Source organism: Anneissia japonica, unplaced genomic scaffold, assembly GCF_011630105.1.
Source record: "Anneissia japonica isolate Jap-2015-1 unplaced genomic scaffold, ASM1163010v1 scaffold1489_len2284818_cov182, whole genome shotgun sequence".
In the NCBI taxonomy this organism is placed as follows: Eukaryota; Metazoa; Echinodermata; class Crinoidea; order Comatulida; family Comatulidae; genus Anneissia; species Anneissia japonica.
Window position 1 is genome coordinate 471123 of NW_022698455.1, and position 18665 is coordinate 489787.

At 32.7% G+C, this 18665-nt stretch overlaps 1 protein-coding gene across 1 annotated transcript; it reads left to right on the forward strand.

Annotated features, from left to right (window-relative positions):
- Positions 1–837: 837 nt before the first annotated feature.
- LOC117102534 (mutS protein homolog 4-like) lies at positions 838–17679 on the forward strand. The gene is made up of 25 exons (XM_033242814.1): positions 838–899; positions 1573–1762; positions 2439–2548; positions 3683–3831; positions 4615–4738; positions 5684–5750; positions 5971–6092; positions 6588–6692; positions 7174–7212; positions 7363–7443; positions 7952–8142; positions 9152–9284; positions 10239–10292; positions 10588–10772; positions 11027–11039; positions 11164–11209; positions 12460–12584; positions 12886–12980; positions 13246–13293; positions 14050–14217; positions 14907–14979; positions 15180–15315; positions 16355–16458; positions 16590–16675; positions 17460–17679. The coding sequence occupies exons 1-25, from the start codon at positions 872–874 to the stop codon at positions 17634–17636; spliced, it is 2649 nt and encodes an 882-aa protein (XP_033098705.1). The 5' UTR covers positions 838–871; the 3' UTR covers positions 17637–17679.
- Positions 17680–18665: the final 986 nt, after the last annotated feature.

Below are 18665 nucleotides of genomic sequence, written 5' to 3' on the forward strand. Positions count from 1 at the left end.
AGGGCTAGCCTAGGGCCTAGGCCTAGCCTAGGTAGGCCTAGGGTAGCTAGGCTTAGGCCTACTACTAGGCCCTAAGCCTAGTGCCCCTTTATTATAAGCCTAGGCTAGTAGTAGTAGTCCTGTAGGCCTACATTTACCAACCTTTTCACGGTGTTCTGGGAAAGAAAAAAAATAAATAAAAAAATAAAGATGTTTAATTTCAAATTTAAAAATACTAAAAAGTCACAAAACAAATATAGGCCTAGGCCTAGCCTATTACATATTAACTAGTATTTAATTGAAACAATATATTAATAGATTATGGATTGATGGAAACACCCAATGATTCGTCCAGTAGCAGTGCCATGAGAGGGCGACCTTCTGGTTCCACGAGCACATCCACCACCACCACTGCAGCATCAAGCTGTAGGAAAAAATCGTCTTCAAATGTTTCGAAATCCTCAAGGCAGTTTTCGTCAGCTTACAGCAATCCAAGAGCATCCTCCAGGTCAGTGATATAAAAAGCAACTTATATTTTGACTGGAGCAAGTTACCATGGTAGCAGTGCAATCTAACTAAACCACTGACCAACCAGAACAGGGCACAACATGAACATATCTCAGAAACACACATTTTGCCCCACAAATGTATGCGTTTGTGTATGTTTTTATACACTGCACGTCGTTTTGTGGGATCTTAACAACAATATTCAAGGGGCAGCATGTTGTGCTTGTGCAGGCCTAAAGAATGTTTCTTCTTCTGTCTAGTTGGCTGTTCTTTAGTCTGGAACTTTGGCCTAGGCTATCTACTAGCTATGGCTAGGCTACTTGTTTGTTACTTTTCAGTAAAAACAGTTGTATCATTTGCTAGATGAAATTATCGAAATATAATCATGTCAAATATTGGACAACCGAGATATTGTAAGTATAGGCCTAGAAGAAGGCTCATAAAATGATGAAAGTTGTTATGCTCTGACTCCTAGGGCTAGGGCCTAGGCTAGGCCTTAGCCTAGGCCTAGGCCTAGTGCCCCTTTGTTATTGTAGGAGCGGTTGGCGCACCGGTTGTGGCTTGAACTCCCAACCTTGAGGTCGGGGGTTCGAAACTCTGGCTGTGCAAATCGCTTGTGTCCTTGGGCAAGACACTTTATCTACGGTTGCCTCTCTCCACCCAGGAGTACAAGTGGGTACCTGGTAGGTTCCAACACAACCTGCGCTGATTAGGCCTAGGCCTAGCTGCAATTTATGAAATGATAATATAATTTCATTTACTAATTTAATTTGGTGTTTCAATGTGTTCCATATGTGTTTGATCCAATGACCGGGGTAGTAATGTGAAGCGCTTAGAGGCCTTGTAAAGGCATGAAGCGCTATAGAAGAACGACATATTATTATCATTATTATTATAAGCCTAGGCTAGTAGTAGTAGACCTATAGGCCTACATTTAACAACCTTTTCACGGTGTGTTCTGGGAAAGAAAAAAAAAAAAAAAATAAAGATGTTTAATTTTAAATTTAAAAATACTAAAAAGTCACAAAACAAATATAGGCCTAGCCTATTACACACATATTCACTAGTATTTGATTGAAACAATAGATTATGGATTGATGGAAACACCCAATGATTCGTCCAGTAGCAGTGCCATGAGAGGGCGACCTTCTGGTTCCACGAGCACATCCACCACCACCACTGCAGCATCAAGCTGTAGGAAAAAATCGTCTTCAAATGTTTCGAAATCCTCAAGGCAGTTTTCGTCAGCTTACAGCAATCCAAGAGCATCCTCCAGGTCAGTGATATAAAAAGCAACTTATATTTTGACTGGAGCAAGTTACCATGGTAGCAGTGCAATCTAACTAAACCACTGACCAACCAGAACAGGGCACAACATGAACATATCTCAGAAACACACATTTTGCCCCACAAATGTATGCATTTGTGTATGTTTTTACACACTGTCGTTTTGTGGGATCTTAACAACAATATTCAAGGGGCAGCATGTTGTGCTTGTGCAGGCCTAAAGGTGCATTGATTTCCTCTTTCCATTGTAATGTGTATACATTACAAATATATATTAATATATCAATTAAAATCTATTAACATACTGTAAAAACTTGAATAGAAGCTTAGTGGGCTTAATCTTGACAAGAAGCCCATCTCAAATTGAAGCCCCCTCTTAGTTTGCAAAAATAGCCTAGAAAAGAAGCCCATTTCAAGATAGCATGGCCTTCATTTTGAGATAGAATACATCACTGTACATGAATTTCAAAGAAACAAAATAAATTAAAAACACGCTTTGTTTATACAATCGTTTAGGTGATTTAATACTGGTAAATACACTCCACGATACAGATTGATGTTTTAGTGACCCTATTGTTTTATACTAGTAGTAATTACCAAAATTTACAGCATTCAATTCGAGGTACAACTGTAATAATCTTAAACACTTTTAAATCCTATCTTAGGTTGACAACACCAGGAACATCATCCTCTATGTTGAGTAGTAGAACAACACCAAGGCCATCGACCTCCAGCGCCACAACTCCAGCTCATAATCCCAACACTGTTATTATAGGTGAGGAAATCATCCCCTTCAAACTTACAAGCAACAACATCCATTGAATCATTCTAATAAATAAATATTTATATATTGGCTGAAATGAGTGTTCGATGCATACACAAAAGCATATATATACAGAAACACATTGCTTGTGGCACAATGGGTAGGCTTTCGCCTCAATGGATAAAGAATGATGGTTCGTGTCTGAGGTCGGTCCCTTGTTTGTTGTCTTGAGCAATGAACACTCTTTCTCTCTACACAGCACTTGAATTGGTAATATTGATTAAATAACGAATGGTTTGTACACTTCACCTGTTATTCATACTGTAAATTCATAAGCTTTATAGTCATGTTTACTTGGGCCATATATCTAGCAAGACAGAGCATATACAGTATACTACTTTAGATAGATGGATATGTTTTTATATCCCAAATGGAAGGGTTTTCCCAATCCATATTAAATTTAATCTGATTTAATTTTCTTGCGTATATGATCATGTAATAACTTGAGCCATGCTCTTAATTGGTAAATATAACATTGCCGCTCAGTTCAGAAACTGAATGGTAGATGATAAGGTGCTAGGTTTGAATCCCATTGAATTCCCATACATCAGTCTTTATACATTTCTTGGCATAGTTAAAAGAAGAAACTATGGTATTTAGAAGCCAAATGAAATTATTTAAGCATTTGAGGCATGTTGTTGCAAAATGGCTAAGTTGTAGCAAAAATTGAAATTCAAGTTATTGGTACTTTCAGATACCTGAGTATATGATCTTTAAAGTGAGGGGTCAATCATTGAAATTGCACATTTCAAGTCTAAGTTACTGGAAAGTGAATGTACAGCACTCTTTAAGTCAAGATAAACATGGTTTTGAGTAATTGCCTTCCAAAGTTATTTGTGGATACATTGTTTAATAGAATTAACTATAAAAATAATGTTAAATAAACGATTTGTTGACCACCTCCAGAATACTTTGGGATATGATTAATAAGACATTAAACTATTGATCTATAGTGAGAAACAAATTTGGATTTTTAGGCATTTTTTGAGCTCCCATATTTTATAGCTCATTTACTTAATACTGGCCTGTGCGACAACTTCCATTTCGCCATGATGTGCCTCATTTTATATTTCATTTCTTTGTTAGCTATTGTAGAAGGTCGAGGGCTAGCTCAGGGTGAGATTGGTATGGCCAGTATTGACCTGAAGCAGCCTCATCTTATACTCTCACAATTCTCTGATAACCAAACTTATGTGAAGGTGATGACCAGATTGGGAATCCTACAGCCACTTGAGGTTAGTGGTACAAAGACTTGAGTGATAAGACCAATATAACTTGAGTGATAAGACCAATCTTGAGTGATAACACCAATATAACTTGAGTGATATCACCAATATAACTTTAGTGATAACATCAATATAACACGAGTGATAGCACCAATAAGACTTGAGTGATAACACAAGCATAACTTGAGTGATAACACCAATATAACTTGAGTGATAACAATATAACTTAAGTGATAACACCAATATAACTTGAGTGATAGCATTAACACCAATATAACTTATGTGATAACACCAATATAACTTGATAGCACCAATATCAATATTATTTTTGCAAAAAGACCCCAGATTCTTTCAGATATCTCTCATTTTGCTTTTTATAGGTTATGTAAATATCTCACATTCATTGTCTTCCTTGTCATTGGAATCGTTATCATCATCCTCATCATCATCATCAATGTCATCACCTAGAGTATTATCATTATCATAACCATCCACAAACACCACCACCATCATATCATCTTAACATCATCATAATCATCATCTTTGTACCTTCGTATCTTTATCATCTCCATCATCATTTATATTATTACAAGTGTATCATTACATCTTGACAATAAAAGTAATAAATATCTGTATACAAAATCTAGACTTAATAGATGAATGAAGATTATAAATTCTAAATAATCATTTTATTTTTATTAATTAAATTCTTCCAAGCAAGATCTTCTCACTATTTAAAAAACTTAAAAACATTATTTTTAATGTTTATATTCTATATACTGGTATGGTTAGATCATCATGCCAAGTACTGCCTGTGAGAATGGTAACATGACCAAGCTGTTCAACCTAATCACAGAACACTACCAGGAGACAAATATATCCACAGTGCAGCGCAAGTACTTCAATGAAACCAAAGGTATAATTATAATGTAGTACCCCTCCTTCGTGACAACCTATTAAGGGGACACCCCTATTTAGGGTAAGCTTTTTTGGGCACAGAACAACGGAAAGTATATCTTTTAACACTACGGCCAACCCCTATTCAGAGGACATCCCTATTAAGAGAAAATTGTCCTTAATAAGGGTTCTACTGTATAATGATATAGAATCTGAATGATAGGGGACACTTTTTAGGTCCCAAATGTGTGTCCTTCAGGTTCTACTATTATCAGAAACAGAATCAAATTTTTTTGCCCTCTTTCAAAATATTCACAACATCACAATTGGTTTATGGAAGTAGGAGTTAGAGAGGCATGCGCTTTGGGCGATAGTTTTTAACCGCTTTGGTTTCTCCACAGCTCTCCTATTTTATTTTGTATTTGTCAATGTTTGTACTGCTGAAAGGAATAAAATAAATAAAAATCAAATCACACTTTAAGCAATAGATTATATTTTTATAATATTTTGTGAACACCAATTATGTATCAATACAACAGTTGTAATCAGTGGCGGTGCCAACGGGGGGGGGGGGACAGGTGCTTAAGTCACCCACCGGACAGATCAATTACCCCGCCGGACAGAGCTTGTCGGGCACTCAGACCATAAAACATATAAAAATATGCCCACACCAAGCCAACATATGTTTGACACAGTCTGAGAATGCTGTTTCCGGCCATCCAGAAATTGCTATTCTTAAAAAAATCACATTTGGGAGGGGGAACCCCTTCTCATCCCCTTCCCCCAGCTTGGTCCCAGGAGCTCAAGTGTCCTCTTTCTTACTTAACTTAGCCCCCCCACCCCAGAAAATATGTCCTAGAGCTGCCACTGGTTGTAATACTATACAACTGCAATTTATGTTATTTAATAAACCAAATGTATTTTAGACTTTTATATAATTTCACCTCCAATTATTTTGGTCTAGGGCTGGAGTATATCAAACAACTGTGTTTAACAGAATATAGTACAGTTGTGATGGAAGTTATGTCAAAGTAAGTGAAAAAATATTTAAAACAAGTAATAAATAAATCAATTATGATAAAAAATAATAGTAATAGTGCAATTAAAGATGATAGTCGTTATATATCAAAGTAAAATTATTAATAAATTATTGGTGATAAATAATAAGTTATTAACAAATAATAGGTAGTAATTTGAATTAAAAAATTACTAAAATTATTTTCTTTCTTCATTTTTTTTCTTGTTTTTTAGGTATTACTGTCTGGCAGCATCAGCAGCTTTGTTGAAGTATGTTGAGTTTATTCAGAACATTGTGTATGCCCCCAGCTCATTAAAGGTAGTATTCAAAGGTAGTGAACAGACAACCATGATTGGTGAGTAAATTGGCTAATTTGTCAAATTTTGCATACCTAATCTAAATTAGAAAAAAAAAATTTTCAAAGTTTAATCCATAATAGAATGTATAATGTCTTGAGTCTTGTGTGATAAAATACTGTAGTAGCAAACATAAGCATTTATTTTTATTTATTTTATTTGTTTAGGCACATGGCCAATGATTGCAAATAGTATCTACATCACTGTCTTATTAGATAGGTGGCATTCCCTTTACATGACAAACATAAACATAAATGCTCTACATAAACTAAGTCTCATAACAAGGCTTATTGATTAGAGTTGTTTTGTCGTGAGAAAAAATCCTGGAATATAACAGGATTTGAACCCAGGACCCTGGGATTGAAAGGCAAGTGTAAGTTTTCACAGCCACTGCCTTCTGCAGCTAAGGAACAATAAAAATAACCTAGGAACCCGATTGAGCTCTGATGTTCTCTATATTAAACAGTATAGCTTTCTGGATTTGTTCCCATTAGATGCATCGACAGCCAAAAATCTGGAGTTAGTTCAGAATTTGAGAGATCCACGAAGTGATGATACACTATACGGTGTTCTTAATTGTACAAAGACAGTTGGTGGAGGTGGGTAACTTAGTTGCAATTCACAATTTCAAACAGATATGAAAATTATTTGAAAATATTTTTTTATTTTTATTTTATTCCATTTGGCAACACAAGACAAATATATGCAAATGTAAAACATTAAATTATAATATATCATATAAACTAAATATATACATGGAAAATAGTTTTAATCCCAGCCTTACTAGAAATAAATGAAGAAATAAATAGAAAAAAAAACATCTAGAAAAAAGTGAAATATAGTACCAGTATTTCAGTATGAATTTTTATTTTTGGGCTTAAACAATACCTGAAAATATCAGATAAAAACATGAGTGATCTCAAAAGTTACCAACATTCATTTAAGGGTCAATAAAAAAAACCAATATAAATGGTAAATTAACAGTTTACTAAACATTTCAGTTCCTTTTTTTGAAGATTGAATGCATTCAAAGTTAAATATTGAAAACAATTTAAAAGCCCATATTTCTTTTCCTTTTAGCTCGACTGCTGAGATCAAACATCTTGCAACCATTATATGGTAGGTTAAATATGATTTCATAAAAAATAATAAAGCATATTTATTAAAATTGCACTGCTCATGTGTATTATTATTATTATTAATAATATTTTTTATTTTGTAATTATGGTAATAATAATAAATATTATATAGTATTTTTTCATATTTTAGACCAGGAGACAATAAATATGCGTCTTGAGGTTGTGAGTGAACTAACACAAAATGAGGAGCTATTCTACAATCTACAGACAGGTAATTAATAACCCATAAAATCATTATAATCAGGGAACAGTTAAATTACTGTTCCCTGTTATAATATTATCATGATATTGTAAAAAAGTAAAAAAAAGACAAGGTAAAAACACACACAAGTTAAGAATATGAAAAAGATATTGCATAAGGTCAGTTAAGTCATCATGTACAAATCTATTGACAGCTTTATGCATAATGAAAAAAGCTATTATAATGCATAGTTTTGTTAAAATTACTAAAAACATGATTATCAACATATACCAAAAGATAACCCCTAAAGCTCATTACTCCCTGATATTGTTCCTGTGTTCAAATAAAATACTTTTAAAAATATTAAATTGATTAAAATTTTGGAAATACTGCATGAAATTGTAAACATTTACTGAATAATACCATTACTGTAAACAAAATTAATTTATTGTGTAATTATTTTAATATTTATTATTTCAATGTGCAATTAGGTAATGTCTCGAATCAGTTACAAGAGAATTTTGATTTTTGATTTCAGTGTTAGCTCGGTTCTTGGACATTGATCACCTTCTGTCCCAGTGTGTCCAGATACCAAAGACAGAAACGGTTAAAACAGCAGAACAGAAGATTACCACCGTTATACTGCTGAAGCACACGCTAGAGCTCGTGGGACCACTGCGAACCACTCTAGAAGGATGCAACAACAGACTCCTACAAGCCTACCATAAGGTATCTCATGACCAATAAAATACGAAAGACAATAATGCTAATAGAAATTATAGTCATAGTAATAGCAACAAAAAGAATACTGGTAATAAAAATACAGTTAAACTTGCTTAAGTCGACTTTTCCTAAGTCAAATAATTTCTAAGTCAATCTTATTGTACTTGCCAAATAATTGTTGTGTTTTTCATTAATTAGCGATCTGTGAGTCAAATTTTATCAAAGTCAAACAGTTCTTTAAATGCCGTTTTGGGAACTGTAATAACAGCAGCACATTATGAACAGCATCACCACCAAAACAACAGCAATAATCAGCAACAGCATCAACAACAAAAAAGAAAAAAAAAAAGAAACCAAAAACAATCAAAACAACCAAACCCAATCAAAATATACCAAAAAACATCCAAAACCAACCAAAATCAACCTAAACAACCAAAAACCAATTAATCCAACCATAGTCAATCAAAACCAATCAAAACATTCAAAATAAAAAAAACCCAACAAAACTAATCAAAAACATTCACAACCAAAACAAAACAACTGAAATCAGTCAAAAGAAAAAACAGCCAAAATTGATTAAAGCTAAAACACTACCAAGCCAACAAATGACAATCAAACCCCACAAAAAAAAAAAAAAAAAAAAAAAAAAAAAAAAAAATAAAAAAAAAAAAAAAAAAAAAAAAAAAAAAAAAAAAAATTTAAGTAAAATTGTGCAATTAGTGTATTACACCAAAATCAAAAAGTTTGTATTCATCATATCATATTTCCAATTCCAAATTAATACAATGATTAAATTACAGGGATGGTGGGCAGGGCTACCCAGCCTTGCAGTTTTCCACCCAGTCTAAAGCTAATTTCATGGCCCTCCACCCACCCTTATTAACCCACTTTTCCATCATTAAAATTCACTCTTATTTAGAGTTTACCAATGTTATCCCACACCCACCCTTAAACCCTTAGTTTTTTTAAACCCTGAAATTATAATATATTTTACTTTATATTGTTGTTTTTGTAGTCGCTTCATGATAGTAGGTTTGAGCTAATTCTTGACAAGATTCAGACAGTTATTCATGATGAAACAAGGTATCAAAAAGGCGCCCTCAACATGAGAACACAAAAATGCTTTGCAGTTAAACCTAATATTAATGGTAAGTTGGCCTATTATGCTTTAAATATACAGAAGTTGATCCATTTGTCTTATTAACACACATTCAGAACACATTTTATTTTTGCAAAAAACCCTGAGATTTTTACAAAAATTAGGTTTTTAGGCTGTAATGCTGTAACGATCAAGAGGATATAGTTATTAAGAAACTGTAGGTAGCGGTGGCTTTTACTACAAAGAAATGGGAATTCCGAGAATTAAGAAAATTTTAAGAAATATTTACTTAAAATAAAGAAAATTTCTTAAAACAAGAAAATATACTATTCTTGGAAAATTCTTATTTTAAGAAATATTCTTTTACTACAAAAAATCACACTATTCTTAGAAAATTCTTATTTTAAGAAATATTTACTTAAAATAAGAAAATTTCTTAAAACAAGAAATCACACCATTCTTGGGAAATGCTTAATTTAAGAAAGATATTTTCTTAAAACAAGAATTACACTATTCTTGGAAAATTCTTATTTTAAGAAATATTGTTTTACTACAATAAATCACACTATTCTTAGAAAATTCTTATTTTCAGAAATATTTACTTACATTAAGAAAATTTCTTAAAACAAGAAATCACACGATTCTTGGGAAATGCTTAATTTAAGAAAGATATTTTCTTAAAACAAGAATTACACTATTCTTGGAAAATTCTTATTTTAAGAAATATTTTCTTAAAACAAGAAATCAAACTATTCTTAGATAATTCTTATTTTAAGAAATATTTACTTTCCATAAGAAAGTTATTTCTTGTCAAGATTTACTTTAAATAAGAAACATGTTCCATAATGCCTTCTAAGCTCATTTTCCCCATCAAAGACTGTAAGATCTCTATAGCAAAGAAGGAAATGCAGGGAAGTGGTCAGTGGGTGGATGGATGAACAAATAAATAAATGAATAAATAATTTCTTGTATTAGATTTCAGTAATGTTTTCTTTCATTTTAGGTTTATTAGACGTTGCTAGAAGGACATACACAGAAATTGTAGATGATATTTCAGGTAAGATGCAATTTCCTACCAAATATAATTTCAGTTGTTCAAAGAATCAGTATACCAGTAGTTTATATTTTGGGTTGGACCAAAAAGTGAATGTACAGTAGTTAATTGTTATTAAAATCAAATCCATAAAAAATCAATTTATCAATGAACAAAATTTTCAATGGCCAATGACTACCAATAAACTGAATTAACTAAAAAATCAATCTATCAATCAATCAATCAATCAGCTATATTGGTCCTTTAAATTGATCAATTAGTCAATTAATGTTCATGATGATGCTTTTATATACTATAGAGTTAATTAAACAACTTGGGGAACAGCATAACCTGCCATTAAAGACAAGTTATAATGGTACACGAGGGTTCTATATCCAGTTGTATTGCGGAGCTAATTCAGGCTTCACACTGGCTAATCTACCTTCAAAGTTCATTAAGGTTGTAAAGTCCAGGAACATGGCAAGTTTCACGACTACAGACTTGGTAAGTTTTTTTCCTTACGTTTTCTTCTTAGTGTATTTATGTTTGATATACAAGTAATATCTTTTATGATTATAGCCATGGGTTATGTTTATAAAAAATAATTTAATTGAAAAAATATATTTCTGTTTTTGATTTGAATGTACTTCAGTTAAAGAAAACAAATAGATGCATAGATAGCTGCAGTAGATTAATGTTTTTAGTAGTTGTATTTTTGTGCATTTTCATACTTATATTATGTATTCTTTGTTTTACAGATCAAGCTCAATGGTAAGTATTATACTTAAGATTTTTGTTATTATTTCATTACATTCATCACAAAATGTTCTTTTTGTTGGAGGTATTTGTTGCTTTAACGTTATTACTTGTTTTCTCTTTTTCAATTTATTTTTAGATCGCATCAGGGAATCTCTGAATGAGATTTATCTAATGACAAACATGTAAGTAAAAATGAGTTCTTGTAATCTTGAAAGCTGATGAGGGCAGTATAATAGAGGCAGTAGAGTATATGGGCCCTAACAGCCACCCATACATAAAAGATCTATGAATCTATCAGCAAGCTCAGCTCTCCCTCATTGGAGCTAAAAAAAACCCCTCAGAACAAGGTATATTAATCCGCAAACTATGGACCATTTTTGGAGGGCTGCGAAGCCGTCTCAAAATTGGAAAAAAAATAACAAAGCGACGTTTCATCATGGCGAAAGTAGTTTTTAATAAAGCCGCTTCATTGTTACAGCTAATGTGGCGCTCGCACACGCTGCTAAAGTGCCAGATGATGCGTGCTGTTTGAGTTATAAGCGGTTTTTGTGTCTATGCCCCTGGGGAGCTAGACACTATGTTATCGTCTAGTATTAACCCTGTAAGTTCGAGTAAATCCAGTATGGAGGAATGATGGGATGAGTCATGAACTAAAGATAAAATTAAAGACCTGTCCTGGAAAGATCACTACAGAGCACCAACATTTCTTCATAACTGAATGCCCATGCGGATACTTTATTACTAAACTTAATACCTTTATAGTAAGGTAGTCTTTCAAAGTTGTGGAGCAACAGAGTGTGCGTAAATATTTATGGAAGGAGAAAGCTATGACATGTGTGGCTGAACCGTGTTTTGTTAAATCATGGTAGAAAAAAAACAATCAACAATTGTGGTGGGGGAACACAAATGTACGGTATTATTTATTTAATAAAATATTTAATTTGTATACAATGAAATTTTATGACTGAGAGAACAGATAATGATGTCAAAATATTGTATATAGGCCTACATGGAGGCTTCATAATCAAAAGTTCTTGCCAGGATTCGGTATGTTGGTCCCAGGCGCGGCTGGGCTGCTGGGCCACGGCTTGGTGCCTGTAAACGTAATTGGGCCGTGAAGTAAAAAGTTTGCGGAATGCTGTTTTAATCAATCAACCAGCTCAGCCCGCCCTCATTGGAGCTAAAAAAAAAAAACTAATAATCAATCAGCCCTCAGTCTGCCCTCATCCGAGCTCTAAAACAGATCTATTAATCATCAGTCGAGTGTTTCTAGAGCTGCTCATCAAAGCTAATAATAGAATAATTTTCAATATCTAATACATAGTAAGGCTTAACAAATTGTCCCATTTACGGATTCAAAACATTACAGTGTTGTCACCAAAACACATCCTAAACAAATGTTAAACATAACATTATTGTATTTTATTTGTAGAGTCGTTAATGAACTTTTTAATGATATCCGTGAGCATATTGGTTGCCTATATCAACTGACGGAATGCGTATCTATGCTGGATATGCTCACATCATTCGCTCATGTCTGCACCCTTAGAGACTATGGTAGGTGCTCAACACTCAGTCAGTGTTGTATCATTTTACAGGGAAGGAGTAGCAATAAATTTTGACAAAAGTTCACAACATGTGGGAAAAATATATGAGTAGATTTTGTTTTATAGAGAGTGTGTATATATTCTTTTTTATTTTTTAATTTGTTGGAGATATTCAATATCTTTTGGTAGCTTACTACTGTATATTCCATTCTAAGTGGTATTTTTAGAATTCAAAATGCTAGAATGATTTTGAATTATTTGGCAATAATAATTTAAGCACAATTTCTTATTTGATTTTATTTCTTTTGCAGTAAGGCCTGATTTTACCGATACTTTAGCTATCAAGCATGGATGCCATCCTATTCTAACAAAAATTTCAGTTGAGGCACCAATTGCAAACAATGCTGTAAGGCTTATTTTACTTATTTCATCAAGAAACTCACAAAGTAGTTTAGTTGGCTAAACTGTTAGTTTTGTCCACTTAAGTGTGTGTCTTTGCTAAACCATGCTAAACTAAGCAAGATTGAGGGCTAAAGTACAAAATAATGATGTTTACATTATGACACACATCAATCTCTTGCAAAAATATGTAATATTGAACCAAAGGATTGAATAATCACTAATTCGATTTGTTAAATTTTTAAGAGCCATATTTGTTTTTTCTTCTGCAGTATGCATCTGAAGAAAGCAATTTTATTATCATTACTGGACCAAACATGGTAAATACCTTGAATTTTGATTCATAAAGACATTTCTAAAAGAGAATAATATTATTATTTATACAACTTAATATATATTTATGAAAATACACAAATCAATCGTGATGTTGGTAGTCTATGAGTGAGATACTTACCTGGATAAACCGACTAATTGCCATTGTTCCCAAAACGGAACACCCCTTTGAAGTAAAATTGAAACGAACCGTCTCCCTAACAAACGTCCTCATTCCCTATTGACATTCGTTGAAAGAGAACCTCCTTTGTGTATTGTTAGCCACAAAGTGCTGGATCACATGTCTCGTGTTGAATATTAAGCTTAATGGTTTAAGGTGTTTGCTCAATGCAAAAAATTCAAATTATAGTACATTCTTTTATTTTTGTAAAAAAAAAACATAAAAGAGAAAATTATAAAAAAAACATCTTTTTTTTAAATAAAAATTGAAAAACATTATACTTATGTAAAGCTGAGTGGTTGAGAATCTCATCAAGTGGATTGTATTGTACTGTCCCATCTTGACAATGAAAAAAGAATAAAAAGTCTGGTAACAAATGAATAAATAAGTATGATATCCTATTAAATACTTTATACAAATACATAACAATACTAACAAATCTTAAAAAGAATATATAACATATATATATAAAAAAAATTCTATCAAATAAACAATATATTATAATTACAATCAGAATTACATGTTTCCATAAAGTATTCTGGCATGAATTATATGACAAAATATATTATCAATTGTCTTTTAGAGTGGTAAATCCACATATTTGAAGCAAATAGCCCTGCTACAAATCATGTCACAGCTGGGCTGCTTTGTGCCTGCTGAGTACGTGTCGTTGAGAATTGCAGATCAGATCTTCTCCAGGATAGGCTGTGATGATGATATTGAAACCAACGCATCTACTTTTATGTTAGAGGTATGAAAATATATCAGGTGCACACAGTATTAATATCTGAGGTGAGATCTGTAGGATGTTGAAACCAGTGGGAACAGAGGGTATGCTGCAGTTCATTATCAGAATCTGTTTTAATTAGTGGTTAGCCACTGTTTGACAGCCAACATTTGAGGGGGATAGAGGTTGGGAGAGAACTTTTGCATCTGTTGTTGGGTATAGTCATCCAGGTGGTACATGTTTGTGTGTGTGTCTGTATATGAAGACATTAAGTTTAAAAAATGAGAATAAGGTTACGTTTGTTTGAATATTGTTTTTGTGATGGATCTTCAATTCCTACTCTTTTTTTTTTAAATTTTTTTGATTTTGATAAACAATGCAATAAAATTATTATATTAGTATTATTTTGGTTATTATTATAAATATTAGTACAGGTATTTTTATTCCCTTAAACTCACCTATAATTTAATCATCAGTGGCGGATTCAGTAGTGGGGAACGTGCCCCTCCCCTCCCCCATTTGCCACTAAATTTTAAAATTTTCAATGAAAATCAATGTTATGTGCTACTCACTTATCTATTCTGGGACTGTTATGCCCCCCACCCCCGTTCGAAAAATTCTGGATCCACCCCTGATCATCATCAAAAATACTATCTTATAATTGTTCAGTGAGTTAAATAGAGTAGTAATTTTATGTATTTTATTCTCCCTAGATGCGAGAAATTAATTACATTGTGCAAAATGCAACTGAGAAGTCGTTAATCATCATTGATGAACTAGGACGAGGTACATTAATTATTAAATGATTAATAAATCAATATAATTCATAAGTTACTAATTGTAATAATGATTAAAAAAAACAACATTTTTATTCAATCAAAATGAGTACAATTTTGCAAAGAATATTCATGTAACAATATGAAAGAATAATACTTTCTTGCTGTTTTAAGATCTAAAGTTTTTTTTTATATCTGAATTTTGTTTAGGAACAAGTAGTGAAGAAGGTGTTGGCATTTGTCATTCCATCTGTGAATTCCTTCTCAGCTTTAAAGCATTCACATTCTTTGCAACTCACTACCAAGAGATAACAAACCTGGACTCACTCTATCCTAATGTAGAAAAGTAAGAACAAATTAGCTAGATTATTTATTTATTTAGTTTATTTTATTCAGTTATTTATATAGCACCTCTCTTTGCGGTTACAAGGTACTTCTTTCCCAGGTCAGTACAGCACAGGAGCAGGCAACCCCACCAGGTACCCATTTATACTCCTGGGTGGAGAGAAGCAAAACAGATAAAGTACCTTGCTCAAGCGATATGCACTAGTAGGGATAGAAACCCCAACCGCAAGTTTGGAAAACCAAACCATTCCCACTGCGCCAAATCACTTCTAAAATAATAAATAATAAATGCGAGAAACTATTGCTCAGGGGCGGGTTTAGGGGGGGCCCCCCTTTTTTGGAGGTAAAAAAAAGAAAGAAAAGGAAAAAAATGATAGCCCAGAACGTCTCAAATGTTATTTTTGGGCGTTTAGAACACAACCCCCTAAGACAGTGTTGTCTCGATCGGACCCCCTTTCGGCCCTCCCTTTTGGACATTTCTGGATCCGCCCCTGTTGCTCATAATGATTTTTAAATGTTTATATTTTGCTTTTAATTATGGTTTTGCATACGCATTAAACTCGGAGTCAAAGTAAAAATACACTCATTGAATATAGCTGGGATAATATGCAAGGTAAAAGAACTTTTGTATACCGATCTACTAAATTATGGAATAAATTCCTGAATCATACTAAAACCAGCTTTAATTCTGACACTTTCAACTTTTAAGCATTTTATTTCAAATCCTCAATAATACCATCTTAATTTTTAACTACCTTACATATCCATATATAGTATTTAAATATTATTATTATTATTATTGTTTTCCTAATTTTCATTCAATTTGTTTTTTTAAATTTTTTTTTGTTTTTTTTTGGTTACAGTGTGTATATATTTTCTTTTAAAAATTTTGTAGAACTGAACCACTTTAGAAATCAGTGCTATGTATTGAAAGTGTATATTTAGTATAAAGAAAGAATAAATAAATAAATATATGATTATTATAGCCTTTGATATCAGTATTATTATCATCATCACTAATAGGCTATTATCATTTATAGTTACCATTTTGAAGTTGAACACCATGTCACAGGTAATGGCAACTTTCAAAAGGTATTTTACACGCATGTGCTGTCACGTGGAAGAACACAAGAAAAGAATTATGGTACGTTTGACTGTTATCATAGACTTATTATGTTTTATAAGCAAATCGATTATACTAACTATTATTACTACTTTGTTATTATGTGCGTAAGTTGTATATGAATGTAATATATATATTTCTCAATTTCTCAGGGATACGACTAGCTGAGGTGTCAACTCTTCCTCCATCTATTATAGCAGAAGCCAAAAGAATATCACACAATATTAGTGTACAGAAGGTAGCACAAATCTCAGAATGCTAAAACAATAATAAATAAAAATGTGAATACTTTGTCAGCCCTTTAAATTTAGACAACTGTTGATTTAGAATCCCTTCTATCAGGCCCGTAGCCAGAGGGATTTATGGTTTGGGAGAACCCCCTTTTCTAGCAAACCCCCCTCTTCAAATTTCCAGAACAATTCCTCCAACCCAACTAATGCACTGCAGACCCACCCAGCCACCCAGGCTCTGACATTTTCAAACATATCTGCTTTTGATAGCATTATTTTGACCCATAAAACACAAAAATCCTCTGGCTTTGGGGGCTTCGACCCTGGACCTCAAGCGCAGAGAACCTTGGAAGAACCTGGCTATGGGCCTGCTTCTATCACCTTGTTTTCTTTGCAATATAATGTAGGTTTATTTTTATAAGAGACAGTTTCTTTAGCAACATCTAGAAAAAAAACCTTAAATTAAAACATCGAGTTACTCTTTTGATAGGATCCAATAAGTTTTGCAACTTTCAAAAAACATTTAAAAAAGCTTTCACTGGTTTACAGACTTTTTACTTTGAGGAAAAAACAAACACCCGGGGCGATAAGGCACTCGAGGCAGAGATTATTCAAGGGGGCATTTATTCAAAGTGGGGTTTTAATTCAAATAAATATGGTAAATAAAATATTGACTTATTTTTTTAATTATTTTTTGAACCCAAACATAAATGTACCTATTTATCAGCAGGAAGTCTGCCAATTCATCATCACCTTTTTCATACCTTTTTTCAACTTTTTTCTTTACTTCAGTCAAATGGAAAAGATAGTGAGGAAGCAAGACAAAAAAGAGCTGCATTTCACCTGGCCAACAGGTTAATACAGGTGGCTCGTAACTCACGGCTTGATGAAGAGAGTTTGAAGGAATATGTCACCACTTTGAAGAAACAGTACGAGACAGAGATATGTCCTTTTGATTCTGAAGAGTAGATACAGTATGTTAAGGGGATGTGTAAATGAGATGGTGTGAATCAGAATAATATAGATGAAAGATGATATGGACAAGGTGGTATGTGAATGGAGATGATGTCAATATACAGGTAAAGTTGTCATGCGGATTTAAAGTATTGTCAAGGAGATATGCAGAAAAAATTTGGCAAAAAGAAAATGTAGATGAAAGATGTCACAGAAAAATGCATATGAAAATGTTGTTGCCAAGACTTTAAGCAGAATGGAAGTCAAAGATATATGTGCAGTACTGTACTGCAGTTGAAAGATTTTGTCAAGCGAATATGTGCATAAATATATTTTGATATGCTGATGGAGCCAGAGATATACAGATGGCAAATGTTGACATTATGATGATGTTTTCATATTGCAATGTGAATTTCAATGTGAATGCTTGTGTCCTTCCTGTATGATACACATTTAAAATATTTTCATGTTATAACAGATAAATATTTATTGGTGCAATTAAAGGTTTTGTGAATCCAAAATCTTCAAGCTTCCTCTTATAACAGTGGTATTGTTAATAAAAGTATTTATACTGTATAATGTAACCACCTCCATAATTTCGATTATAAATTTCAATGTGAATTTTGATTATAAAGCAAATAAATATATTTATAAGTTAAAAAAAATTAAAAAATAATTAATTAAGAGTATTAAGCTCTGTCCACACTATCAAATTTTTTGTGGCAAAAAAAAAATTGTCACAAAAAATGTCCATATCAAACAAATTTGTCACAAAAAAATGTCCATATCAAACAAATTTGTCACAAAAAAATGTCCATATCAAACAAATTTGTCACAAAAAAATGTCCATATCAAACAAATTTGTCACAAAAAAATGTCCATATCAAACAAATTTGTCACCAAAAATGGTCCATATCATATCATTGTATACAAATTAAATAGACTGCTAGATGATAACATATATAGTGTCTTGCCCCCGAGGGATCATAAACACAAAAACTGCTTATAAATCAAACAGCACGCATCATCTGGCACTTTAGCAGC

What these genes read in the sequence shown, in the direction of transcription:
- LOC117102534 (XM_033242814.1), top strand. Translation starts at nt 872, where the DNA reads ATGTCAAATATTGGACAACCGAGATATT. An exon ending in GAATCCTACAGCCACTTGAG is followed by an intron (nt 3,832 to 4,614) that starts GTTAGTGGTACA and finishes TGGTATGGTTAG; the next exon opens with ATCATCATGCCAAGTACTGC. An exon ending in CATCTACTTTTATGTTAGAG is followed by an intron (nt 14,218 to 14,906) that starts GTATGAAAATAT and finishes TATTCTCCCTAG; the next exon opens with ATGCGAGAAATTAATTACAT.